Source organism: Dasypus novemcinctus, chromosome 3 (genome assembly GCF_030445035.2).
Source record: "Dasypus novemcinctus isolate mDasNov1 chromosome 3, mDasNov1.1.hap2, whole genome shotgun sequence".
Lineage (NCBI taxonomy): Eukaryota > Metazoa > Chordata > Mammalia > Cingulata > Dasypodidae > Dasypus > Dasypus novemcinctus.
The window spans coordinates 45,122,697-45,150,690 of record NC_080675.1 but is presented as its reverse complement, the minus strand read 5'-3'; the positions used below and the strand labels follow the sequence as shown (position 1 = coordinate 45,150,690).

Here is a 27,994-nt window from a genome sequence, read left to right as displayed (position 1 = left end):
TCTGCAGATAAATCCATCTGTGATAGGAACCTCAAAACCTCTGTCCACTAAACAGCCACCACTGCCTGCTTATCTAAAGAAAGCACTCACCCCCTCAGGCTGAGCTAAGTCCTCAGAAAAAAAGGGGGAACAGCTCTGGCTTGTGATTGCACTCAGCTCTGCGAGTCCAGCTAAGCAACCCCTGCTCTGAGGCTCCTACGCAGGCCTAGGGGCCTCAAAGGGCTCTTCCCTTAGCAATCTTGATCTTTGCAAGGGCAAGAAGACACCACCACCACTGAGAAGGATAAAATAAGTTTTTATTTATAGTCTTATAGTAAAGGGAGAAGCCTTAACTTGCAAGACAATTCTTCGGCAGTATGTACAACATACTTTTTATTTCCATGGAATGGAATCAAACACGGACTGAGACTACAGAGTATACACTAGAACCAGCAAATGCCAGGAACAGAGTAGGAAAAAGACAAAGAAATGAGGCCTAAGCACACAAACCCTTCAGTGGGATCTGTAACCACAGCCTGAACCAGGGCTGGATCACATAATGGAGACAGGTATCAGGATAGAGGAAAGGAAACGGGTGAGGGCAGGGAAGGGGCCACACTGGTGTGTGGGTTTAGTACCAGATAAATTGCTCTTGGTATTTACATACAAAATCAGTTGGCTCTATTTCTTAGAAATACACACGGAAAGAAACGAAGATTTGATCATTACTTTATGAATCTGTCGCTTTGCAATACCGACATCATCAGAAGTAGGGACAATTCACTCAGATTCAAATTTCAGTAGCAGGAAATAAATATCAAAACATCATCACTGGCTCTCGATACAAAACCTCTACCCCCCCCAGGCCCACCCCCAGTAAACCACCCTTACCAGCTACTCCCTGGCGGCTGGCATGTCACTGCTGCTGTCTCCCACGCCCGCCACAGGGCTGCTTGTGGGCCCCCACAAGGCTGGCACACAGGCTCACGAGAGCTGGCTGAGAGAAGCAGGAGTGAAACATGCCAAGGACTCTGCGCTGCAAATCTGTCCCCGCTTCCCTTTAATACCACAAACTTCAAGGAGCTGGTCTTTCATTAGGAGCAATAAATGGCTTTTAGGGTAAAAAGAAAAAAATCCTTAAAAAGGGAGGTGAAAAGCGGGGTGGGGGGTGATTTTAATTACTCCAAACCGGTCATCTTCTTAAAGTAGAGCAGTTCACAGATCCACAAAGTCTATCAAATAGAGGCGAGGGTGGGCCTGGAGGAGAGGCCTGTGAGGGGGAGGATTCCTCCAGGCAGTGGTGCCCGGTGGGGTTGGAGGAGCTGGTGGGGTGCTCAGGACGCCGTGTGCTCAGAGGTCCGGCTGGCCGTCTGTCCTCCACAGAAAAAGCTGCCAAGTTGGGGTGTTTTGGTTTAAAAATTCCTGGTGGGGACAGGGTATCCCCGAAGGGAAAAGGTTTAAAACAAAACAAAAAGTGGGAATGGGGGAGAAGAACAAGAGCTGTTGTCCAAGAGCTTCTACATAAAAATAATTGAAAAAAAAGAGAGAAAAATAAAGAGTCTCTTAAATGGTTCTGAGGGTTCTAACGATGAACTGAAAGGAAGATGGGACGACGGAGGAGACGGACAGTTTTTATTGCTGGCCTGCCCCGCTTAGCTTAGCTGGCCTCCATTCGGAGTTTCTTCCTGCTTTGGGGCTCTTCAGGCTCTGACTCCGAGCTGGAGTCCGAGCCCCCATCGAAGGCAGAGATGGTGCTGCCCTTGGCGTTGGTGTAGAGGCTGTTGTCTGAGGAGGGATAGCTGGTCGGCATTTGGGCACTTGACCTCGCCTTCTCCAGTGCACGGACTGAAAGGCAATCAAGGGAGCAGGTTACAGTCGCCTGCAGACTGGGGGTGTAACCAAGTTGCAGACACAGGGTCCAGCCTGTTCTTCCTAAGGGCGTGCTGGCCCCCAAGGCTCAGGGTAACTCAGAAGTAACTCCCTTCTGGTGGCTGTCCCACCCACATACTTCATTTCCCCCTGTCTTTTCCAGCCAGGTCCGGGGGCCCAGTGGCCATGGCCAGCCACTCTGCAATCTCACTGAACCCTAAAGAGAAGGCTTGTGATGTCACTGCCCGCCATGGAAGCCCAGTGTGGAGACAGGAGCGTGAGTTCCCTGTAGGATCCAGCAGTGCAATGACAAGGAGAAGCTGGCCTAGCAAGCCAGGCTCCACAAGGTGAGAAGGCCACACCTAAGAGCTCTGACTACATCATCCACAACAGCAGGAAAGGATGACATAAGATGTATCAGCCAAAGAAAAGTACCGGCTTAGCTCTCATGTACAAGACCCACTTCCTTGTGGATCCACTAGGAAGCAAGTCACCAATACACACAGAATACCTGGGCCTTTCGACAGAAAGCCCCTCCATGCAGGCTACTCAGCCCAATAACCAACCCACCACAGCCTCCCACTGCCCATCCCTTGGTTCAGCTCATTTTGAGCCTGGAAGGTCAACCCATTCATTTTATTTTATTTTTTTTTAGGTTTTCTAACCCAGGTGGTTACTTGCATTTCCTTTTACTTGCATCTTCCATGAGGGAGGAAGAGAAGTGAATTCCCCAGGAACAAAGAACTTGATCAGCTCTCGCTTTCCCCTGTGGTTATAGGAAAAGGCGGGTGTGAGCATTTGAGAACAGCATGGGCCTGGCCCATTGGCTGCCCTGATGGGACTACCATTGACAACGGGGAGGGCTCACTGTCCCTGAACACTGGGGTCTCTGGTACTTACACAGCACATTCCACTCCAAGGACCTCAAAGCTCTTTTCAGACACCTGATACCAGACGTGACCCCTACTGCAGGCAGAGCACCTGAGCCCCAAGAAGGGGAGAGATCAGGTTAGAAAAGATGGTTTAAGTCTCCAGATGTGCAACTTCCTACACTTCACAGTCTCCTCTCTGGCGGCTCAGGTCCTTCCTCAGGATGGTTCTAACACTCCACTACTCAGGCCCAAGAAGCAGGGATAAGGCTGCTTCTGAGCACATGCTCCAGACCTGGCTCTGACTTAGCAGGCCCAGAGGCAAAAGCCCTCATTTGCCCAGAGCAAAGCAGGGCCAGCCGCCCCACAAGCTTGGGTGCTCACCTTGCTGCTCCAGAAGAGCATTCTGCCGCTTGAGGTCGTCAATATCTTGCTGGTGTGTGTGGTTTTTCCTTCGCATATACTGGATATACTCTGTGGCTTTGTCTAGGATTTGGGCCCGGGATGCCTGTTGCAATATGGGAAAAAGCACAGGGGACAAAATAAAGACCTAGTCCAAGCAGTAAGAGAACCATGCCTTTGTGCAGCAGCAGCAGAGGGGTGACTGAGGATTAGTGGTGGGGAGGGGAGGTGGGCCTGAGGAAATAAAGAATACTTGTTATGGAGAACCTTCTCTGTGCTAGACACTGTGCCAAGTGCTTTACATACAAGCCCTCAGAGAGGTTGCTCCATATGAGGAACCTGAGGCTCCGAGAAGTTTATAAATCACCAGCCAGAAAGGAGCAGAACCTGGATTCAAACTCAGGTCTGTTTGATTCCTGACTGTACTCCTCCCATCCCCTTTTATTCTTTAGGTTGCTTTAAGGGCCTCAGCCTGGCCATGTCTGAAAAATTAAAGTACCACTTACTGACAACAGGCCACTCACTCTTTGCTAGAACCTGACTATAGGCAGCTAGTTCAGTAAGACAGGAGCAAGATCTTGGTTGGAACTGGCTTGGGAGTGGGTACAAAGGTTTTCAACAAGGACCTAGAATTCAGCCAATGCTCAAACCATTGTTAACTATTTCTACTGAGCAATGCGGCCGTTTCACTATTTCAGCCTTCCTGGCTAACGAGACTTTCATGAGAGCTGTCAGTACTTGATGTCAACACAGGAAGGGCATGAGATTGAGCCATCTCAGGAAGTAACCACACCTTTACCATGGCTGTGGGGAGCCTGGGCACTGTCCTGTCACATGAACAAGATAATAAGCCAAGAAAATGGATGTCAGGTTACTGTGCTCCTGAAATTCAAACTTGTCTGAGAGATTCCTCAAAAAAAACTGAGGACCAAGACAGGACAGTCTAGTAGCTAAAGTCACGCATTCATGCCATCAAGGCTCCTGGGTGGAGGAAAGCTTCTCTCACTCAGGGTAAGGCGGTATTCAACAATTCTACACAACGACCCCACAGGGGTCCTACGCAACCAGAACGCAGCAGAGGGAGAAAGGCAAAGAAAATAGCATACGCAGGCTAGCAAAATTAAATCCATTCATATGAAATCTTGAGAATCTCAATTTATAGACCTCAGATTGGGTTGGGTATCAGAGAAAGACTTGCAAGGCCTGAGTTTATTCACCAGTCCTCTCAAGTACTAGAATTTCCAGGCTTTCCTCTTGTAGCACCTTAAGGCAATTTCCTCAAAAGGAAATTGTTTCTATTTAGTCAACCACTTTTATCTAGTGTGAATTTTGTGTAAAGTACTGGGCAGACACTGGGGGGAAACAAAATGTACTAGTCATGGCTTCTTTTGCCCTGAAGCTTACTTACTATCTAGGTGAAGAGATAAAAACATGTACACACAGATAAATCACAGGGCAGTACTGGCATAGGTAACCCAAGTAGTGCAGACGAGAAGGGCCACGGGAAAGCTGGCTTCTTGTTGGGGTCGTTACCCACTGCACAGCCACTCCCATCTGAGGTAGTGAACCCGACATTAGACCAGGTGAAATCTGTGGAAAAAGGTCACTGTGGACAGGGAGAAGAGCAGGAAAAGCAAGAAGTATTTCTTTAGTTGAGTAGGGTTCACTTAAACAGATGTGAGAGGAATAGCAACGGGGGCCTGCAACTCTGGGTGCAAGGCCACTCGTGATGCCGTTTCCATTTCTGCCAACAGGATTTAATTATAAGTTGTAAAATGAAAAAATAAGGCACACAATTAGAAGGGTCTAATTAAAATATCTTGTTTCTCTGGACATTAGAGATGGGGGCCAAAACAAAAAGAGATAAATTCTATACTATAGGTAGCAAAGTGGTATAGTGGTGAGGAAGAGTTTAGAAACAAGAGAGGGTTCTGTCTTTAACAGCCTCTGGGACTATAGACAAAACACCTTTCTTCATGGCTAGTCCTTACCTGACTAGTAATTCTCTAAGACCCAACACAGCCCTCCAAAGTCTACCCTCTCCACCATATGTAACTGTATACATACTTATATATCAGTCTCCTAAATTTGCCTATTTTAAAACTATTTTTCAACTAATAGTTTCCAGAAGGCAACATTTGCTATTTATCTATTCATGTGCATCTAGGACAAGGGAAAAAGAGCAAAATCTCTGTAATCAAAGAGTACTTGTGAACATTCAGTGATAACTTTTAATGACAGACTAACAGTCTTTATGCTAATAGTGTCTCCTTCAAATATTTATAAATGAAATTAGGATAAAAAAGGGAAAAGTAAGCAGAAACATGAAAAGAAACCAAAGGGAAAAGGATGACAGTTTTCCTCTGGGGTAGTTTTTTGGACAAAGATAAAATTCACATATATTCAGAACACAGAGAACAAGAGGCCCCAAAGAAGACTGGATTGGTTTAACCCCAGCACAAGCCTCCAGAAGGCTAAGCACAGCCCTTCTAGGTAGAGACACTCGGGGTGCCCCTGACCACTCACAGGCTTCCCTCAGCCTTAAGTCCAAAAGAATGGTTCACAGTTAACTTTAATTTGCTCTTCACAGGGTACTCAACAAGAATTAAAATCCAACAAGAAAAAAAAAATGTAAAGGACAAAATATAGCATTCCCCAAATTTTGCACATAACATCTGATCCAGGGAAGAAAAAGCAGGAGGTGGAAGATAGAAAATGCTAAACTCACCTAAGATCCCCACCTCCCAGCTTTCCACACCAGTGTTAAGGTATGGACAGGCCCTTTCTTGCCTGTATGAATTTGTAATATGTGAATAAACACAAAGCCAGCAAGAAGTCCTGGGATTCATGGCTTGGACTATGGAATAGCCCTGGCCTTTCAGTTTCTGAAATCAATATCAGTCAGCTGAGTAAACTAATAATCAACATGTGAACTCGTGTTACCTAGCAGATAGAACCTAGTAAGTCAGTGAGTTCACAAATGATCAACTGTTGTCTTCAGGTACTCATTTAAGTCTGAATATATATATATTTCCCCCAGGTAAGCTATTATAATTAGAAGGTGATAATTGTGATTCTGCTTTTCTGAGCAGAAATGGGTGTCTTGAACTGTGTAGACATAGTCCTGAGACAGGATGGACTACGGCTGTGGTGACTGCAGAGGTAGCTGCAATGCAAGGTAACACAAACTGGCTCCTCAGCCCTCTCTTTCACCTCTGGCAGCCATGCAAAGGAATGCTGGGTAGCCTCGGCAAATCGCCTTTCAAAGCCATGGTTGCACAAAGCGATACAAATGATGACGACGATGATGGTAACAGTAGCAGCTAATACTTACTGAGTACTTAATTAAGTGCTAGACATTCTCTCACAACCTTCTGATATATTTTTTCCCCTATTTTATAAATGAGGGTGCTGAGGCATACAGCCGTAATTTGCCCAATGTTTTGTTATGAGTAGGTAGTAGAGTCAGGATTCAAACCCAGGCAGTCTTAAGCACTGTGTTATAACATCTGCTCTTTATTCACAGTCTGTGTGCCAGGCACTTTGTGTATTACCTCGTATAATCAACACCGTAATGGGGGAGGTATTGCAATCCCCAACCTGATGAAAAACTGAGGCTCACAGAGGAAACAGCCTAAAATCACAATGCCAGTAAGAGGCTGAAGGGTTTCAAATGTACGCCTCCATGACTCCAAAGTCCATGCTCTTTCTACTGCAACACCAAGCCACACAAGGGACTGACACTTTTATTTTTCTGATCTATTTCTCAACAATCCTCTCTACCTGCTATTATTTCTTACAGATGATTGTTACTGTCAACAGGTTTTCCTCAGAGCTTACCCTGGGGAGTCTACCTGCCTGATGGTGGAGCTACACAAGGATGTCCACAACTCAGTCCTGCCTGGAGAAACTTGCAGGTTATATACTTGGAGCTAGGACACCTTGGTTTGTGGTTTAATTTACCCACCCCCTGCCCCGCGAGGAGATAATAAATCAACACTCCAGAAGTGCAATTGTTAATGTCTGCAATAGGCCCCAGGAGATGCAGGCTGGGTATAGCAGAAACTGTGATGAAAAGGAGTGCACATGCCCTGTTTCCAAAGGGGGCAGCTGTTACTCAGCTTTAAGGAACTGGTATGTGGGAAAGTAGGCCCACAGTGATATCAGATCTTTCTACTTTTCAAGAGAAACATGACATTTTGATTTTAATGCAAAAAACCCTAATTTTTAAAAAAGTAGAAACTAAAAATTTTCTAAATCACTGTGTATGGCAAACAAAACATGTCTGCAAACTGATTTCTACCTATGAGCTGCCCGCTAGTGGCCACTGGAAAGTATTAAGTTCTACAGCAAGTCAGAAGAACAATACCATCACCACCACCAAGTAACAGCTGCTCTGTACTGAATGCCAGCTCTGGACCAGGCCCCAGGCAGCCTGGGGCCCACACTGCAACCATCAGGCTAATACTGCCTCTGCTCCAGAAGGCTGGTTACTGAAAAAAAAAAGGTACAGAATGCTTCATGCACAAGATAGGTCTTTGGGTGACCCAGGAGGGGAGTGAAGATCAGGAAAAGCAGCAAGGGGAAGTCCAGACTAATCAGGCAACAATAAACGTACAGAACAAGGATGGGATGAATGTGAGAAACCTGACAAAGACAGACCCAGAGAATGGGCATGGCAGGAGACAGAAAGAAGCCCCAAAACTTCCACTGGCTGGTTTGATAAGATGTATTATCTGTGCTGAATTTTAGACAATGGATGATCTTAAGATACACATTTCTGATGGGTAGGGGAAAGGCAGAGCTGGAGATCAAGATTTGGAAAGCAATTGAGAAAAGGTAAGACTGGGAATTGCAAGGACAGTATTGTCACAGAGGAGGAAAAGGATGACAAAAAAGTCACCTGGCTTGTCTACAAGGACATCAATGAAGACTCTGGAGAGGATAGTTTCCTTAGAGTGAGAGCTGAGGCCCAATGGTCAATCATCTCCCCAGAGGTAATGGGTACAGAAAGTCAAGCAATGATAAGGACTAGTCTTTGAGATCTGATTGAAAAATAAAGAAATGAAAAACAGAAGTGTGGCCTAAAAGCTGCATTGAGAGAGGGAAGAATGTCCTGTCCCCGCTTCCTTTAAAGATAGATGAGAACCAAAGAGGCTTCTAAGATAGAAGAAACAAATAGAAGGAAAAGCCTGAAGATACAAAACAGCTTGAGAAAACTGACTGAACCTAGTCCTGGGGGCAGGGAGAAATGTCAGCTCCCCACAGCACTGTTGGCTTCATGACCTCTTGGCAGCCCTAAAAGAAGAGTTTTTTTTTTTTTTTTTTTTTTAAAGATTTATTTATTTATTTAATTCCCCCCCCTCCCCTGGTTGTCTGTTCTTGGTGTCTATTTGCTGCGTCTTGTTTCTTTGTCCGCTTCTGTTGTCGTCAGCGGCACGGGAAGTGTGGGCGGCGCCATTCCTGGGCAGGCTGCTCTTTCTTTTCACGCTGGGCGGCTTTCCTCACGGGCGCACTCCTTGCGCGTGGGGCTTCCCCACGCGGGGGACACCCTTGCGTGGCACGGCACTCCTTGCGCGCATCAGCGCTGCGCATGGCCAGCTCCACACGGGTCAAGGAGGCCCTGGGTTTGAACCGCGGACCTCCCATATGGTAGACGGACGCCCTAACCACTGGGCCAAAGTCCGTTTCCCGAAAGAAGAGTTTTTAAAAGCACAATGGACAATGGAGATGACCCAAGGAATGGCAGAAGGGCCCAGCAGGTTCCTGTCCTTTCTTGTGCTATAGGTGCAGCCACCTTTCCATTGGCATCCCTGCCCACACAGCAATAGACAGAAGTAAGTAAGGGTCAACCCACTCTCCAGAAGCCCCCACTTTAAGAGATTGCTGCTTTGGAGCAGAGTCTGTCCCACCCCATGTGTTGCAGTAAGGATTTACAACATATTTCATAAAAGGACCCCAACCCGAGAGCTTGATTACAATTAGAACTTTTAAGACCCCAAATAATTCCTGAATTGCTTAATACTGATGCTTAGGATGAAGTCCAACTTTACTAAATCCCATTTAAGGCAGTGGTTCTCAAATTTTTTCATATATACATAAGGCAGGAGTTCTGAATATTTCTGGAACTGTACATCTTGTTATAGTAATTTGGATTTGTGTAAAAATCCAAGTTGCTTTAAAATATGGGTTGGGAAAACTGAGGAAGAGACAGTAGTACTAGATTATTAACACCAGGAATATGGGAAGGTATTCTCACTATAGACCTCGGTGTCCTCAAGGTAACTGAGGAACAAGGCTCTTCGCTGTATTTATCACTTTGTCTTTTCATGTCAAAAACAGACCCTACTGGGCTGACAGTCCAGCTTTCAAATTCCTCTCAAGAACGAAAATACCATGTCCTCTGAGGGATGAAAAAAAAATCAACTACTACCTGACTCACCAACTGACATCTGTTTTACTGTGCACTAGTTATTTTAAAAATAGAGAATAAAACCATTTTTTTCCTGAAACTTGCATAAGCATTTATACATATTAAGATAAAGGCAGAGCTAGGGCAAAGCCAGTGTAAATTTACATTTGAATAAGCCATCTTTTGAAAAAAGTTATTAAAGAATTTGTGCAATAAATTTAGGTCTGTATTAAACCATTTCATTAAAAAATGGAACCTTCTCCCTTTTGGGGTGATGTAAATGTTTTGAACTAAATAGAGGAGGTAGTTACACAAAACTGTAAATGCACTAAATGCCACTGAATTGTTTACTTTAAAATGGTTTAATGTTATGTGACTTTCACCTTAATTTGGGGGGGGGGGAGAACCCGCATCTACTAACAAAAGTGAGGCTATAAGGCAATGGGGTCAGAGCCAGCAAAGCCGCATGAGCTCTTGGAGGCTTCTTCTCCCAGGCCCCTTAGTCCATAGGATGGCTTTGCTCATCACTAGGGAAAGGCAGAGCTAATCAAGCTCAGGCAGAGGCTTAGTTAAAGACAAGTCTCTGGTCAAGGGTTAACACAAAATATTTTTCAAACATTGCACTATTTTCTCTTAGGTCCTTTAAAGTCTGAAATGAAGATGTGGCACTTCCACCAGAATCTCTGGCCTTGAAAGGCAGGAGCACACAGTTCCCAAAAGATGTAATATAACTAGCAAACAAACGCAGCAAAAACTTAATCTCATGAATAATAAACAAAATACAATTACCTTCTGCCTACCATTTTTGTCACCCATTTTCCAAAACAAAAAAAAATTCCAATGATGGTAAAATTGGTGTTCTCAAAACACCTTTAGAGTCTTAGAATTTGGTTGAAAAAACCATGAAGAAAAAAAAAAGACTTCTGGGAATCTACTCTCTGGAAATGGCCACATGCAATAAGATGTCCAGTACCTCATTATTTGTAAAATTTAAAAACTGGAAGCAATCTAAGTACTCAATAGAAAAATGCATACTAGTAAATATGAACACTATCACATGGGGAAAAACTTGACATGATGTGAAGGCAGCAAGCTCTTAACATTTTACCCAAGTAAAGCATGCACATGAAGAGACCAGAATACAGAAATTGATCATTGATAATACTGCATTTCCTTGCTTTTTTTTTTTAAAGATTTATTTTTTATTTCTCTCCCCTTCCCCCCAACCCTATTGTCTGCTCTCTGTGTCCATTTGCTGTGTGTTCTTCTGTGACCCACACTTCTACCCTTATCAGCAACACCGGGAATCTGTGTTTCTTTCTGTTGCGACATCTTGTGTCAGCTCTCCATGTGTGCGGCACCATTCTTGGGCAGGCTGCACTTGGGCGGTTCTCCTTATGGGGCGCACTCCTTGTGCGTGGGGGACACCCCTGCGTGACACGGCACTTCTTGTGTGCATCAGCACTGGGTGCAGGCCAGCTCCACACGGGTCAAGGAGGCCCCAGGTTTGAACTGCAGACCTCCCATGTGGTAGGCGGACGCCCTATGCATTGGGCCAAGTCCGCTTCCCTCCCTGCTTCTTAGACTCCATATATTTTAAAGATGAGCCATGAATTTATAATAACAGCTTTGTGGGGAGGGGAAAAAGCAGGCAAATTTCTTTTAACATCCACTGTAGAAGGACACTCTATTTCAGTCACATTAAAATAGGGGAGTGAGGAAGGTATGTCTTTGCTATGCACTGTCCACATGCAACTAATGACTACATGAAATGAGAGTAATTTGAATTGAGATGTGCCCTAGCCCTAACACACCATATTTTTAAAACTTAGTTGGGAGTGGATGTGGCTCAAGTGGTTGAGTGCCTGCTTCCCACATGGGAAGTCCTGGGTTCGGTCCCTGGTGTCTCTTAAAGACAAATGTTGAAATTATAATTATTTTTTATATATTAGGGTAAATAAAATTAAAATTATTTTCACTTTTCTAATATAGCTATTTGAAAACAATTATATTTAAGATAAACCGTATTTAAAATAAATTTGTGTCTCATTAAAGTTTTATTGGGCAGAACTATCTTAGAATCTTAAGAATCAATGAAATACTATATGTTAGAGGAGGGGGAGCTGATGGTTTTTCTTCTTCATATTTTTCTAAACTTTCTGCAATTTTGACAAAGAAAAGAAAAATAAATGCTAAAAACAAGGCCTGCCTATTAATGCTCATCCTTCCTAATCTCAAAAAACCAAAAAAATCTGAGTTTCCTAGCTCTCTAGTCCTTCATCACAGTGAGACTCTACACCCTCCCCCCATCCTGTACTACAGAGAATCTCAAAATGGTTAACAAGGTTTCTGCCCTCAAGGAGCATACTGTTTTAGTTAGGTAGATAAGATAATCACAGAAATAAGGAATACTCAGGAGAGGCCCCACCAAAGGCCACAGGGGTTTAAGAAACAGAGTTCTAAGGGCAGTGAAATATTTGATATGAGTCTTGAAGGCGTGGCGCAGGTGGAGACAGACGGGGTGTGCAAAGTCCGGACAGAGAAAAACATAAATGCACACAGGCATGCGAGAGTACACTAGACCCGGGCACCCTCATGAGTGGTTCTCTTTAAGGGGAAACCCAGAATTCATCAGGGCAGTGAGGCTTGAGCTGACCGTGAAAGAAAGGAAAGAACTCAGATAAACTGAGCATGACATTCCTGGGGAAAGAGAGGCAGGGTATACCCATCCCCCCCAATAAGCAGAAGGGTAATGTAGGGAAAGAGGGGAGAGAGCAGAAGGGCAAGTTGGGTACCTTATTTTGGGAACATGGAATGCCATTCCTCACCTTGATGGACACTGAAAAGCCCCTGGAGGTTTTCAACAGCAAACAAATATAGTTTATAAGGAATTAGATACATTTACAGTTGTCGAGTCTACAAATCAAGGGAGACTTGGACAACTATGGACAACAATTTAAGAGGTAGAAAATAATTAGAAGAAAATAACTGCCCAAGTTGGAGTCTGACAGGTAATAACCCTAATGAGAAATGAAATAAAATGGGTAGGGCTATAGTTTGTATTTCATTTAAAAGACAATCCCTCCAGCAGCCCAATATGATATAAAGGCACAGAGTTGCTGAATAAAGCGTTCACCGGAATGAGACATCTCCCAGTGTCATGTGGTCAGGGTAGATAGGGGGCTTCCCCCTCCTTCAGTTAGTAAGTACACACTCTGTTCCCTATTATGTGCCAAGCGGCACTGAGGGAAGAAATAGGACCAAAAGGAGACATTTTCCCTGCCTTCATGGTACTTATTACAACTGGGCTAAATGCTCAGGTCACAGCCCTATGAGAGAGTTTAACAGCCAGACTCTCTTTTGGCCTTAAAAATCACCACATCTCCTGTTGGAGGGAACTATTTGGTTTCAATATCCACCTGTTGAGGAAACCAGACATTAATGGAAATGAAACAAATTAGCTGAGAGTTTTCACTTCTTATCGAATGCTTGGCATGTTACCTTATTACTGTTCATTGTTAGGTATAATTCTCTCTCCAACAAGACAGCAAGTCTCTCAGGAGTACACACCATCTGTTATACCTCAAATATCTACAACACCCACAAGGGTCTCAATCATATAGGTAAGCACCACCAGGTTGGCTGGTGCCGTTTTCTTTTAAGAGCTGAGCAAGCCCGCTGCCTTCTCTGGCTGTCTCACTCTACAACTTTGTACTGAGAACCTGCCATGTGCCCGACTCTATTATGACAGAAGCTGACAGAGACAGAGTGCTCATTTCCTAACACCAAAATTAAGAAATTCTGAACTTAATTCTGACCAGAAGAAACCCTGCTTTATTTTCATTATAGGTTACAGCCTCTCTTTTCAACACATCCAGAGTACAAACACCTTAAAGAGTACTAAGTATGATAAGCTAGCATTTAGGAAGAGAAATTACGATGAAATACTGTACAGAAACAAATGGCAATGATGAAATATAATCTTCTATCCCTCAAGCCAATCAGAATAAGGCGACAATATGACTGGGCATAACCACTCTGGTTCAGGCACTCACGCTAACTTATGGCTAATTTAAGGCTGAATTATATCCCAATGTAAAGGCAAAAACTGATGGGCTGGCCACCAGGTCTCGCCCACATAAAGGGCGAGTTCAGTGCAGACAAGTCATTCAACAACATTCTCTAGCGCCCAAGTGAAGACCCTCAGAATGAATCCTTTTTGTTTCAAGAAAAGTAACATCTTCTTATTTAAAAAATGGGGCCACAACTGATCGTCCCCTACTCCCTCACTCTGTTTGACTGGCCGATGTTTGTAATTCCATCCCATCTTTCCCAATGGGCACCAAATCTAGCTAAAAAATTACAAGGGGCACAAAAAGCTCAAACAGAGTTCAAGATGTTCAAGACACATGCCAAAAAAGACATTCTCTTGAACATTTATGTCCACTTGCTAGCACTAAAACCTACAGCAAAACTCAAAGGAACTACCAACTGCAATGGTCTATTTCTTGGGCTCAAGGCAGCTCAGAAAGAATTTACTCAGAAAAGATTTACATACTTTAAACCTTCTGCCCCTCTGTATTACCTTCCTATGCCACCTCAGGGGAAAGGATTTTACGCATGAGACAAAGCCCAAATTAGTGCCTCTATCCTCATCAAGTTCCCAAAATAATGACCATACATAAGTATACAAGCAAGATTTCTTTAAAACACCCTAAATTGTTTATCCCTATAGTATGGTAGAAAGATGGACCTTGGGCAATCAGCAGTCCTGAGTTCTAGTCCCTGTCCCACTACAGACTGATCCTGATTCTGCTCCTCATCTCTGATGGTAAAGATGGCAGAAGTGGCAGCAACAGTATTTGTGCCAGTAACAGTACAATACCCACCTCATAGAACTGCTGTGTGGATTCAACTGCAATACAGATGTTAACTATTATTGACTTTTTACCTTAAGCAAAAAGGAAGCGTTCTTTGTGGTATTTACTTTAAAATGGAAATACAGGAAACAATGGATGCAGTTTCAATCTCACATTCAAAATTATTTTTACACAAGTATCCCCTATTTTTGGTTAGGATCCAATTCAATCAACATTGGTTCCTCTTTAAAAAATAAATGGCTTGGCACACATATCACAGACAATCCAAATGCTAAGTGAGAAATCACTTGAAACATAAAGATGCTCAAGTCACAGGAGACTGGAGGCCTTTCCTTCAACAATCTGATCTAAGTTCCTCAAAACTCACACAGTGAAACAATCATGATTATTTCATGATTACTTATACACTGTCACAACCTTAATTAACGCAATCCAAGTAAAGAGTGAGCCAATTTCCTTTGGTTCAAACACCACATTTTAAAAAATTGCAACATTTAATGAGAACTCGGAAGTCTGAGAGACCAAAGTATTTTACTAGACTCACTGCACCTGGAAAACAGTGCTGGGAGACAAAGAGAATAATGAAGATCATGGTGTTTAGATAGGAAGGGACTGGGGTTCAACCAGAGCTATATCCATTTCCTTTATTCCCTCCCTGTGTGAAATACCTGTATTATAACATAGGACAGGAGGATTCCAAAATAAGAAACGCACCAAGTACATGCGTTTCTGGGGCTTTGTTGACTGGCTCTATAAAATCTGGCTCCCCTCAATTTCCCCTCCCCTTACAAGTCCTATTTGGCCTTAGCTCTCGCCACCTTTCCTTTACTCATTCCACTCCAGCCATGGTGGTCTCTTTGTTTTCCCTAAACAGTCCAGGAATTCTCCCATGCTCCTGCCTCAGGACTATTACATTTGCCTTCCCTCTACCTGGAATGCTTACCACCAGGTAAATGCATGGTTCTTTCCTTCACGTCCCTCAAACGTCACCTTCTCAGCCAGCTTTTGTTGTCTGTGCTAATTATAATTGCAACCCTTCCTTTCCTGGTTAATTTTTCTCCATAGCACTTACTGATACACGATATATATTTTTTACTTACTGTTGATTTTCTATGTCTTCCTCCCTAGAGTAAGAGCTTCTACTTTTGTATGTTCTGTTCACTCCTTTATCTCCAGTATCTATAACACTGCCTGGCATGTAGCTGGAACTTAGTACATTTTTGTTGAAGGGAGTGAGTGAATAAATGAATGGGCCACATGAATTACAAGTTATTCAGTTTGCAAGGCTACCAAATTCAAACCTTCAACTTCCCTGAAAGAAGACAACACAGGGATTTAGGATGTGATCATAAAAACTTAAAGAAGAATGTTACAGTAATTATAAAATATATTGAATACAGAAAAAAGTATGGTTAACCTCTTATGACCTGCATCTCCCAAAGTGTTCTTAAACTTAAGAACACCTACGAATCACCCAACTGCTTGTTATAAATGAAGATTCCCAGGCCTATCTCCAGAAAGGCTGATTCAGTAGTGATTCTGCCATAGATGGTCCACAGGCCACACCTTGAGAAACACTGCCTTAGTACCACTCCTGGTTATATGTGAGACTTAAAAGAAGTCATTTAGCTCACCAAAGCGATTTTAACTGATACCATAGTATGGTTATAAACACCAACTGTCAACAGTTCAGACAAGCACAAGAGATAATCCTTTGCACGTGTGTACTTTGACTAAAAGAGGGTGAGTCTCTCTTGCCAGTCATAAAGATTTCCTGTGGTTGTTCAGACACTGTTGTGCCCAGGAATGTTGTTATTCCAGGTAAGTACCTAGGTTCAAGGCCATTAAATCAAGTCCACAGTAAGTAGGCCTAACCCTAGGCAAATCCTGGTTTTGCAATACTAGGTATTCATATGGCCTCTTTCTTTCTTTTTCCTATAAAGGTCAGAACTAACCCATTCTTCTGCCACATTGAAAGCCACACTTGAAAGTATAAAGCACATGACTTACCACAGAGGTAGTATAAACAAAATGAAATCAGAATGGTTCCAAATTTGATCTTGGATAATCAAAACAAACTCAGGACCCCTACCACAGAGCTCAATCAGAATCCAGCCAAAGCACACCTGAGAGCAAAGATATTTTCTTAACAAAATGGTTGCTTCCTGAAACATTGGATCACTGACACAAAACAAAAACAAAACAAAACAAAACCAGAAAGACTTTCTATTTTGCCACATATTCCACTGAATTGCTGTATAAGCCAGCACTCTGTATCTAGGATAGAACTAACTGCACGAACAGATGTTTCCTCCAAATTCCAAGGAGTGACCCTAACCCATAGGCTTTGACTCAAAGCTTCTGACTTTGTTTTCAAATGCAGAAACAGCTGGCCCCTACCCCTTCAGTGAAAACACTAGTTTCTGAAGGCTACCAAGAGGAAGGCAAGAAGGGGTGGGGGGAGCAGGGGAGGAATAGGGAAGGCAGTTACCTTTTCTTCTATTTCATATGAATTATATCTCTTTACTCAAGTCTTAAGTCCTTGAATCAAATGCTTTTTTTTTAAAGACTTATTTATTTCTCCCCCCTCCCCCCATTGTCTGCTCTCGGTATCCATTCCATGTGTGTTCTTCTGTGTCTGCTTGTATTCTCATTAGGCGGCTCCAGGAACCCATCCTGGGCCCTTCCAGAGTGGGAGAGAGGTGATCATTCTCTTGCTCCACCTCAGCTCCTTGGTCTGCTGCATCTTATTGTCTCTCCTGTGTCTCTTTTTGTTGCATCACCTTGCTGGGTCAGCTCTCCACGTGGGTCAGCACTCCTGCACAGGGCAGCACTCCATGCAGGCCAGCAGTCTGTGTGGGCCAGCTCACCACATGGGCCAGCTTGCCTTCACTGGGAGGCCCTGGGTATTGAACCCTGGACCTCCTATATGATAGAAGGGAGCCCAACTGCTTGAGCCACATCTGCTTCCCTCAAATGCTCTTAATATACCATTTTAACAGCCCGTGGGTTGGAAAATTTTTGGGTCCAGATTGGTACACACATTTCTGGAAGTTTTCATTGAAAATAAGCACTAACTTTGAACTATATGAAAGAAATTCTCGTAGAAGCCTGGGGTTACTGATGACCTCAGGACTCTTTGGTGTTATCCCAAACTAAGCATAGACTACTTTTTATACTACAGGGTATAGTTATAGTAATTTCTTACATGAATAATTTATTATAACTAACACTAATTTTAAAAGGCAACTTCTATTGTTATCTTACAAGCAGTTCCATTATACCTGGCATATTTTGCTAAGTCCCACAGTAAGTTGTGAGCCAGTGGCGGCCAATCAGTTTTCTCAATAAACTCACCTTCTCTCCTTGGAGTGATGGGACCGAGTCCCGCAAACTGTGAAAGCTGTCTTTGATATGGTCCCTACGTTTCCGCTCCAGTGCATTATGATGAGCCCGTTTGTCAGCCTAGAAGAATGGGAGAAAGAGCACATTAGCTATGTTACTCCTTTTGTTTGGTATGAAGTGAGTAGGGAACAGCCTGGAAGTATGTGCTGTCAGCGCTGTCCCTGGCGACCGGACTGGGAAAGATTTGTTGAGGTGGGCAGTTAAGAAGTCTCCAGAATTAGGCTCTGCTAAAGGGGAAGAAAGGAGTGAGCGAGGTTTACGACAGGAACATCCAGAGTATCGCGTGCATAAGTAAAATAAAGGTTATTCATGGGGACACAACGTGATTCTCCTGCATTATCAGTCCTCCCCCAACTTACTATGTGACAGATCAGCCGCCAGTCCGTGGTTGGGAAGTGACCAGGGTAAAGCTCCAGAGGGCCCTTCCATAAGATGTGATCATCCCCCCTGTAAGAGATTCCCCCATGGTAGGTACCCAGGGAAGGGGTTAAGTCACTGGTACAGTGCTTCTTTTTCCATGTGAAACCCATCACCATGAGTTTCTGTTTTGGTCTCCAGCCTGCTAAAAGGTACAAGTTTAGGATTTCTTGCCAAATCATATATTAGAAACTGAAACCTCTAAAAAACTCAGATGCATGAACCTAAGATCATTATGACAGAGCTGATAAAAGATGCCAGCTGCATTTGGAGTCTGGATTGTTAAGGTAGACTCAAGGTGCTATTCTGCTAATGGTGTACCCTTACACAGGCAGTGCCCAAAGGGCACAATTTTTAGATGGCAGGTATTCTGACACTCACATGCTCTGAATAAATTTCCCCACGCACTACGGCAGGTCATGCTTATTTGGCAGTATCTAAATACCTGCAGATCAGTCTTTATCTTATCATACTTAGGACCACAAAGAGGAAAATGGGCTGAAGAGGGACAAAGACAACAAATCAGGAATGGCGAAATGCACTGGCTTTGGGTGGAAGAGACGGTAGTTAGAGAGCCCTGCAAGACAGCTTCAGCAGGTCACCATTAAAAAGGGCATCCTCTGCACACAGAACACAAACACTTACATAACTTGCAGCAAGAACTTAATCACTTTTACACTTTGGGACTTTTGCACTAAGCTTTCCTAAAGAACAAGTCTATATCTGGGAGGTTCAGGTAGCCTTAATCTACACCAACAGAATACCAGGAATTTCCAAAATGAAGCAACAAGTGTAAATAACTTGGCTTAGCACAAGAATAATACTTCCTCAAATGCATCCCTCTACCAGACAAGATGTACAGACAAAAATCTACTATAAAGACAAGAGTTGTGGGAATGAAAGGACTTGAAATTCTCTTATTATCTAATCCTAAAACTCTGAGTCATTACAGAGGAAGAGGAGACTGGAGCAGCTGTGGTAATTTTAGTTACTTCCTTGTCTCTCCAGCACACTAGCTCCCCATCATGATATCACTATTTTCCAGGGTAGGGGCCTGGAGCATTTCTAAAGCTCAAATTATCTTGTTAAGTCTCATTTTACTGTAAAATGATTACTTGCTGAACCACAGCAATACAAGGAATATTAGGGGGAAACTGAGGGGACAACCAAGGGTGTAAACCAGGAACATTGTGGCTAGAGAGCTACTGTGTATCACGCATTATAGCAGGAAAACTGCAGACACCTTCTAATAGCAGTATGAAATAGGCTGAAGGCATGAAATATATTTAAGTATCTAGTCCATTTCTATCTTACTGCTTCTAGTTATCTCCACACAGGTAGGTTGGGCTATGTTCTAAGTTGGACCATAACTAAAGAGATTAGTTATTTGGCATGCACCTGACTTTCCTGTGTTGGCTATATATTCCCTCATTCATGGTTTATCTGCATGCAAATTAATTACCCAGCTTTGGTCTTCAGCAGCAGCCTCAGATATTCTGATCTATTAAATCACCCCGAGTCCTGGCCCTCCTCCCAGCTTAAGAGCTGTGCACAGAACTAATGACACCAGAGAGTTACCCACAATTCCTCTTGTTGATACAAATAAAATTCTAACAGTCTGTTTTCTTTCTGGGAGAGCCCTGCAAATCTCAAACAGCTAGAATCGAGTTGGACTTGGTTTCACTCAGGCCTGCTTTACAGGGGTGGAGTTAAGTATAATCTAACACCAAAATCATCCCCATAATGCACCACATCCCCTTCCCATTCACTGAGCCCTAAAAGGACTCAAATGGACAACAAGCCTCTTGGTTAGAGAATTGTAAGTGAACTTGGCTGTGGACCATCAGCAGAAATCTTGGCTTCGCATCTGGGGAGCCAGCCAAGTTTGAGAAGTTGGCTCAACAAGGAAAGGCAGCAGTCCACTGCCTGGTAGAAAGCCTGAGCTGGGAACTGTTGTTCTCAAAGTAGTGGATGGAATTTCTGTGGTGGTTCCAGGACCAATTTAACTAGTAGAAGAGTGGAATCTTAGATCAATCCTGACTGCCATGTCCATCTCCGACCTGCTATGCTTAACCAGAGTCAATTTTAAAGTTCTTGTAGACAATGGTAAGGATTTTTCTCCCCCACAACCCTCATTTGAGAGCGCAAGTTAGAAATATGCAGAACTAACATGCCTAATTCCAGGCCACTCTGAACTAAGCAATACCTCTAGTGGCTTGAAAGAGCTTATGAAAAACCTCTACACAAGACTGAGAATTGTTTGGGAAACATTTCCAAACCACAGATCCATCCAGCCTGATAACAGTGGCCCCAACCCCCATTCATCCAAATGGAAGACCAGTTAGTTGCCAGGCTTATCAATGACTTGTTAATTGTCTTCCCTTGCTGGCAACCCTTTTTGAAAAGATGAAGATTTCAGAGTTGAGAAAGAAAAACTGGGTGAAGACTCCCAGTGTGAGATCCTCTCACAAACTCAAAACTGGTAAAAATAATCAATAAATAATAAAAAATAAAAAAGGGGAGGAGTCAAATAATGTGTCTTGAACAAATAAAGCTCAACTCAGATGAGCCTATACTAAGAAAATGTTTGATAGTCAAAGAGCAGGTGGTACTAAAGTACCCTTGTGGAATTAATTAGGCAGCTGGGCACAATTCTAGAACACACAGGTATGCTTGGGTTGTAGAGCAGGTCCCCAAATATCTCCCCTACGCATCCTACAGGGGAAAGGCTGGGACCCTGCCACTCTTCAAGTTCAATGGCTTTGCAGTTTCTACCAGAAAATCCTTCCTTCAGGGCATCCCAAGCTAAAAGAAATACTAAGGGGCTGGGCGATACTGAAGAGTGGCCCACAGATGCTCAACAGGAACTCCTACACCAAATAGCTTCCAGCTTTGACATCTCTGCCAAGGTTTTTATTAAGCCTCTCAGTTTTATTTCCACCAAACTCTTTCCACTGGCAGGCAAAATAAAAATCTTCACCTACAATTTGTCCATCTCTGACACTAACAAGCATGTGTATTTTAAGTGTTGTTAAATGTTGAAGGCAAACATTATTTTGTTAGCCAAGAAGCTGCTAAACTGGCAGATCATCCAAGCTAAGAAGTTCTATTCAAAATTGAAGGATATCTCTTTAAATTATTTCCTTCCAACTTACTGCATAGAGAACACATCTTCTTCAAGTCATTATAGCAATCAACAGCTTTATTTCCTGCAAGTTCTAGGCAAACAGCATGGAGAAGTAAATGCTTCATTATGCATAGGTGCATAAGGTTTTCCAGAACAATGACATTTCTTGCAGGCTACCTGATACCTAACCCCTTCTGTAAGGGTAATCTCTCAATTCTAATACAGAAAATTCTCAGGAATTATACTTGCCCACTAAAAAGAGATTGTCTTTAAGAAATGTGAAGTTTAAGAAATTGCAATTTAGAGGGAAGACAGTGTTGCTTATGGTTAGCAGGCACTTATTAAACACTACCAACATTAACACTGGAAACACACACTCTTAAAATTCTAATCAGAAAAGATCATTTATTATTTCTGATAGAAGAGAACGAGATAAATAAATAAAACAATTTCTAAGTCAACCTAAAACATTCCTTTTCATCAGCATGAAAACTGCAACATGAAATAATGGGTAGGCCCTTCCTAACAGGAAAGTACAATATTAATTTCAATCTTCCAATACCTCTCCTTGAAGCCTATTACCTGGTATACATTTCCAACATTACTTAATGACGAAGTTTGTTTTCTGAGCTTCTTTAATCATTTGGTGCCTTAAAGAACTTGGGAACACTGTCATCAAAATATGCCACACTACAGTCATTTAAGGGGAAGGATGTCTTGGGTCAGAAAATTTTAATTAAAAACCATGGATTCCTTGATCAACTATCTCACCATTAGAGGCATCTTGTATAAGACATTTTAAAATGTAAAAATATCCTTTACTCTCACAGGCATTTTAAGGAACTGAACCTGACATTTCTGCATCACTGTTAACACTCTAAGCAGAGATCAAGTACATGCAAGGTGCAGTACTTCTGCCATGCAACTGATTTCAGGTTAAATAAGCAATTTCTTGGGTGAGTTCCAATCTTGGAAGTGACCAAGCTCATTACCTCTGAATACACTGCAATTCCTAAAAAAAAAGCAAAGAGCTCTAGAAATTAAAAATATTTCATACCAGAAATGTTCAGAAGTGGGATTGCATAAACCTGTTTTTAAGCCCCTAACAGGTATACTATATCAGCAACACATTCAGCTGCCAGGAAGGACAATACATTGGAAAAGGCCTTGGATTTCTGACCAACACACTAAGCCTATGTCTCACACTTTCATTCTTTCCAAAAGCAATTTTACCAACAGAAATAAAGAAAAGGAACTCTTGCATAAAATATAACTGTTCCTGAAATTTATCTTAAAATGCACTTTCTCTCCAAAACAGTAAGAATAAATAAAATATCAGTGAGATTCTGCAAGGTATTAACTTCAGTAATAAAACATTGTTTGCGATTACTTCCTTTAACAAGGCTGAATGGTCCCTGGAGCGACTGTTTTCCCATTTGCACTGAGGCAACGACAACAAAAATATTCGTCAAATCAGTTTCACTTTCTGTTATAGTTAGCCTTACTTCCTAACTCTGCTCTTGCTGATTATCCTGTGTTTCTCATGTAGTAAGGCTGCAGTTATTGTAGTGAGGTCATAAAGCATGAGTGTGTGCCTCTTTTTATATTAGAACGCACAAAACCTTTTACAAATAACTTTAAAAGTTCTTCTATAGTCCTATATACTTGGTTGTTTGCAGCCTACACCCTTCCTGAACATTTTTCTTAAGGCAAAGTTTAAGAATAGCCAGCCTCCCCTTAAAAATATATTTCTTATCTATACTAAGTCTCAGGGAGTAGAGGACTATTCACAATTTAAAAAAAGGAATCCCTTTCTACCCTACTAGTTCACAACAATTGTTAGATTTACTATACAACTCACTTTTAACACATCTACTCTTTCTCCATGCTGTTGTGATAATCTTGTGCCAGATATTTAAACGAGAAAAATCTTAGGCAGCTTAACACCAAACTAAAACATCTAGACAAACAAAGAGACTTGCGTTCTAGAGCAAACATATGAATAATAAACCAATTTACACCAAGACCTATGTGAATGAATATATGAAAAACAGAATGCTCTCAAGAACTGAGTTGAAATCTCACAAAGAAGGAAACTCTTCTCTCATTGGAAAGCCAAAACATTCCAATTTGAAGGATGAATCTGCAAAAGAGCTTGCTTAAGCTCCATCCAATCCCTATTCTCCAACCCTGATCATGCCCCTGGGGTAGATCTCACAATTAGAGACTTGGAGAATAAAAACGTTTTTAATAGAATGGGTCCCAACCATGAAACTCCATGTCCAACATTAAGAATAACCGAAAAAAGGAATACGACTTTCAAGTATATGTATAAATACATGTATGTGACAATGCTTAAAAGAAAAGTAAAGTAAAGTAAATTATTTTAAGTGATTATACCCAGGGGCAATTTTTAGAACTGTTGGAACAACTACATCCTAGATTTTAAGGAAATATCAGCTCACAATAAATAAAATTTTTCTTGCTTTCCATCTGCTTTGACCACATGCAAGATCTTTGCTTTAATGAAGAGCTGGTACAAGTAAGAAGGCTTGCCTTTATCCTATGGTTATTAAATTCTTATATCAGAAGTATCAAAGTGGCCTCCTGCAAACCCTAATTAGCCCTCAAATAGCTTGACTATTCCATATGTGTCATTTTAAAATCAGAAAAATAGCATAAAATACGGATTTCCACTTTTTCTTGAAAAATAGGAAGATCTGGCAACAATGAACTCTCACTCCCACATGGCAACAATCTACTGGAGTTGAGTAGTGGCTACCTTTTTTAGGGGAGGCATGTGCTCCCCAGTGCTCCAGTCCTCATTTCTTTCTACTACTTTATTCCTGACCATTTCATGGCCTGGCTCCCACTGGCATTTAAATTTTTGACCCCTATTCTATACACTTCTTATTGTTCCTTGCTTTCAATTATTAGATATTCTGATAAAATTATTTCGCTTCCTCTCTCTGATTCTGATTTGTTTTTGTCCGTCTCCTTTTTCCTTTCTCTAATCTATTCATGGAATACCCACAGTACTGTCTCAGACTCCAAAGACATGAGAGTAGCATCTATCTAAATTCACAGAACCATCTACTGAGAACATTAATATATCAAATCCTGAGAAATTATTGATAAAACCATGTGGTCTCATCCACCATCTCTTAGCTAACCTGTCTCCCCAATGCCACTTTTCTTCAATAATTTTTCTATTTTCTTTAAACTGTTCCTTGAACTCAAATAAAAAGAGTCAGATCACAATAAACTGTACGTGACACTTTTATACTCAAGCTTTGGGTCTTCTACACTGCCAATTTCTGCATTAGAGTATTAAGTTGTGCTAGATCCTATGAGTCTAGAGCAGTCACATGACTTTTGGTTAAAGGTGACTGCATGTGGTTTCAGCTTCACACAACTATGCAGAGATGGTTTTGAATACTACTTATTCCTAAGAAAATCTTCTGACCACTTTGCCTTGAAATAATCTTACAATTTACTTTAGAATGTTGAATGCTGTATTTCTCATTTCCTGCTTACATTCTATCAGCTAGATCCTTCATCCCAAAGCTACAGGAAGGATTCTTTTCTTTGCATACACTCACCTATAGTCACAATAACCTGAGAATCTAGAATTATGAGGAGAATCTAGAATTATGAGATTTGCAACTTCCCCCCAGAACAAGGCCCACCTCACCTTAGTGGTTAACAGGAGAGTTTACTAAAATATTAAAAGTAATAGAATGATCTTTTTTCTCTCCAACCCCAAAAAGGATTAGAACTGAACGGAAATGAAAATGAAATGGAGAGTAGGAGACGTACCGCAGATTGAAACCTCGGTTGCTCTTCCTGGAATAAGAGAGAAAAAAAAATAGAAAATAAAGAAGTTATTTTTACACTTCACATTCAATAATAAGAAAGAAAATGCCGGCGGCGGAGGAAGCGGCAGGGCAGTGGGGTGCGGGGGGGGGGGGGGGGAGTCAGGCCGAACCCCCTCTCTCCCTTCCTACCTCCCCCCGCCACCAGCAGGATCCGGTAGCCGGGCCGGGGGGGTCCCGAGCACCGCCCCTCCTTCCGGGATCCAACCGCGGCCAGAGGGGATCCTGAGCACTTTCTCCTACCCTCGGATCAGTTGGGGGCATCTGGGCACTCCCAACCCTTCTCCGCCCTCCCTCCTTCTCCAAGATCTGCGGGTCTTAGGAGGAGGTGATCGTGGACCGATGGGGCAGATCTTGAGCGCCGTGCTCTCTCCCAGGATCCGGACAATAGGATCATAGGAGCACCCCATTCCTGTTCCCTGGATCCTCAATCGGACAGGATAGGAGCGGGCGGTAGAGCACCCTCACCCACCAGGGAGGTGGGAGTCCCCGAGGCCGCGGGTCTCCTCCCTACCTCTAGTCCCAAGAGCCTTGAGGGGAGCCAGCTAGGAGCGCGACAGAGGCGGTCCCGGCCCCAGTGGGAAGGGAAAGGAGGCGGCGGCGGCCCGGCCCCCTCCCGCCGTCACCCCGCTGAGAGCCCCGGCCGCTGTCCCCGCCTGACAACCCGCACGGGAAGGAAGAAACCCCAGGACTCACGTCGCTCTCCACCTCGATGTCATCGTTATCGCTCATTTCCTACGGCCCAGGGAGCGGCCACTGCAGCGGCGGCGGGGAAGGGGGAGGGGTAGAGGGGAGGGGGAGTCACCGACAACAACAAGCCGAGTCCCTACACACACAACACACTCACACTCACACTCACGCACTCACTCGCTCTCTCACTCACACACACACAACACAGGCGAGAACCACCTCCTCACTGCAGCACCGGATCAACGGCGGCACGCACGCCCGGTCGGCCCCCGCCACGTGACAGAGCTCGTCACGCCTGGGCCGCCGCGACTTGTAGTTCTCGTCCCTTTGACTGACGGCCCAGCTGGCGCCAGAAAGACTACAAGTCCCGTTAGCTACTGCACCCAGTCGCCGCCAGCCCGGCTTGTTGACAGAGCTCAGAGCGCCTGCGCGTCCCGTGGGTGGGGGGCGGGGGGAAGGAGAGAGAGAGCGAGAGAGAGAGAGCGAGAGCGAGAGCGAGCGGCGGCGCGGGGCCTGCTGGGAATCGTAGTCCACAGACCGCGAGTTGTCAGGAGGTTCCTCCCGAGGCAGCAGAGGAGGCTGCTGGGAAGCGTGGACACGTGGAGGGAGCTGGGACTCCTGGAGCTGGGCACCGTCTGAGCTCTGGGCGCCGGGCCAGGGGACAGGGCGGAGGCTCTGGAGGAGTACGCTGCCTCTTTTTGGTGCGAATGTTTTTACTTTGTCTTCTTAATACCTGTGTCGCTCCGCGTTGCGCCCTGCCTGTTTGGGGGATCCCGCTGCTGCGGGCTAGGGGTCGCCGTTGCGGGCGCCCACGGTGACTCCCGGGATCTGGCTGTGGAAAAAAGGCGTCAACGGCAGGTCTTAAGTGGTATTACAGGGACAGGCGGGATGACGGCTTAGCCCTGGAACTACTTCCAGCCGCGGCAATCTTGTCTTTCATCCAGGAGGGACCACCTTTGCTATTCACGTGAGGCTCATTGCGGAGCCCCCGACCTTCAACAAGTTTACAGGGCTATAAAAGCCCCTTTTGAGTTTGTTGTAGTCAGGCAGTTAGGGAGTGCCTCGTTAGGAATTGCGAAGAGCATCAGAACGGGAAACTTGTTGCAGCTCTCTATCTAGTTAAAACTATACTTAAATGTGTGTGAGATGTGATCATATCTATTCCACCAATAATTTATTGAACATCTAACACGTGGCAGCATGGGAATGCCATAATATATAACAGGAACGGTCCTGGCCTTCATACAGCTCACAGATGTAGAAGCAAAAGAGACTGCCCAGCTGCTATTGTAAATATGTCCATCAGGTCCCAGAGGAAGAGAAAACAATTAGCAATGTCAGTTTCCACCCTTAAAGTAACTGAACTACTCTTACATATGGTCTCCAACATGAATGCAGTCTTAAGCTTTTCCATAAATTACTGCTTCTCTAATGAAAACCATTTTACCCCCTGACTTTTGAATGTGGAAATTGGAATGTCACTGTGACATATCTTTGCATGTGAACATATCCATGCTGAAGAGACAAATGTGTCAACGTGGTAATTTTTCCTTTACACTTTGCCTTTAATTATCAGTTGTATTTCTTGTTTGGTGATCAGTCCTACCAAAGCCTGTGTATCTTTGCAAATGAACTTATCTTTTCTAAATGCTTTTGTCTTCCTTTCACACCTTCTAAAGGAAACAGACATAAGTAGACCATTATGTGATAAGAGCTAATGGGCTATTAAAGAGACAGCTCTTGGGTGAGTTAATTAACTGAGTATTGGAAGTTAGGGTTAATTGATGATTACAGCAAATCACCTGCTGGTGCCTGCTATGTAGAAACACTTTAGGGCAGTGATTCTTAACCCTGGTACCTTGACTATCTGTTACAATCACCCCAGGAGATTTTAAATAGCCCCATGCCCAGGCCACACTCTAAACCAATTAAGTCACACTCTCTGGGTGAAAGCTCTCTAGGTGATTCCAATGTACATCTCAACCTGAGAACCACTGCTATAGAGGATGCCAAGGTGAATAAGATAGATTTCCACTGAATCAAGTGAATTTTCTGTTATGTAAATTACA

At 43.4% G+C, this 27,994-nt stretch overlaps 1 protein-coding gene across 7 annotated transcripts; it reads right to left on the bottom strand.

Moving 5' to 3' along the window:
* Positions 1–279: 279 nt before the first annotated feature.
* MAX (MYC associated factor X) lies at positions 280–26,330 on the bottom strand. Of its 7 annotated transcripts, none has more exons than XR_011648326.1 (7): positions 25,932–26,209; positions 25,180–25,206; positions 17,769–17,876; positions 3,102–3,225; positions 2,749–2,829; positions 2,530–2,614; positions 1,598–1,824 (listed from the first exon to the last, which is right to left on the bottom strand). XR_011648326.1 is itself a non-coding variant. In XM_004477283.5 (5 exons), exons 1-5 carry the CDS (start codon positions 25,965–25,967, stop codon positions 1,637–1,639), a joined length of 483 nt encoding a protein of 160 aa, XP_004477340.1. In that variant the 5' UTR covers positions 25,968–26,195; the 3' UTR covers positions 280–1,636. The 7 variants fall into 7 exon arrangements, 4 of the variants coding, with proteins under 4 accessions (XP_004477340.1, XP_004477342.1, XP_071069987.1 ...); XR_011648325.1 differs by having other exon boundaries at positions 1,715–1,824; positions 2,514–2,614; XR_011648327.1 differs by having other exon boundaries at positions 1,716–1,824; positions 2,526–2,614.
* Positions 26,331–27,994: the final 1,664 nt, after the last annotated feature.

Bases quoted from the DNA above. Each gene is read 5' to 3' on its own strand.
- MAX (XM_004477283.5), bottom strand. From the start codon at position 25,967: ATGAGCGATAACGATGACATCGAGGTGGAGAGCGAC. The intron at 17,877-25,179 runs GTACGTCTCCTA...CCATTCTTCTAG, and splicing joins AACCGAGGTTTCAATCTGCG to GCTGACAAACGGGCTCATCA. The intron at 1,825-3,101 runs GTGAGCACCCAA...ATTGCCTTTCAG, and splicing joins TGCTCTTCTGGAGCAGCAAG to TCCGTGCACTGGAGAAGGCG.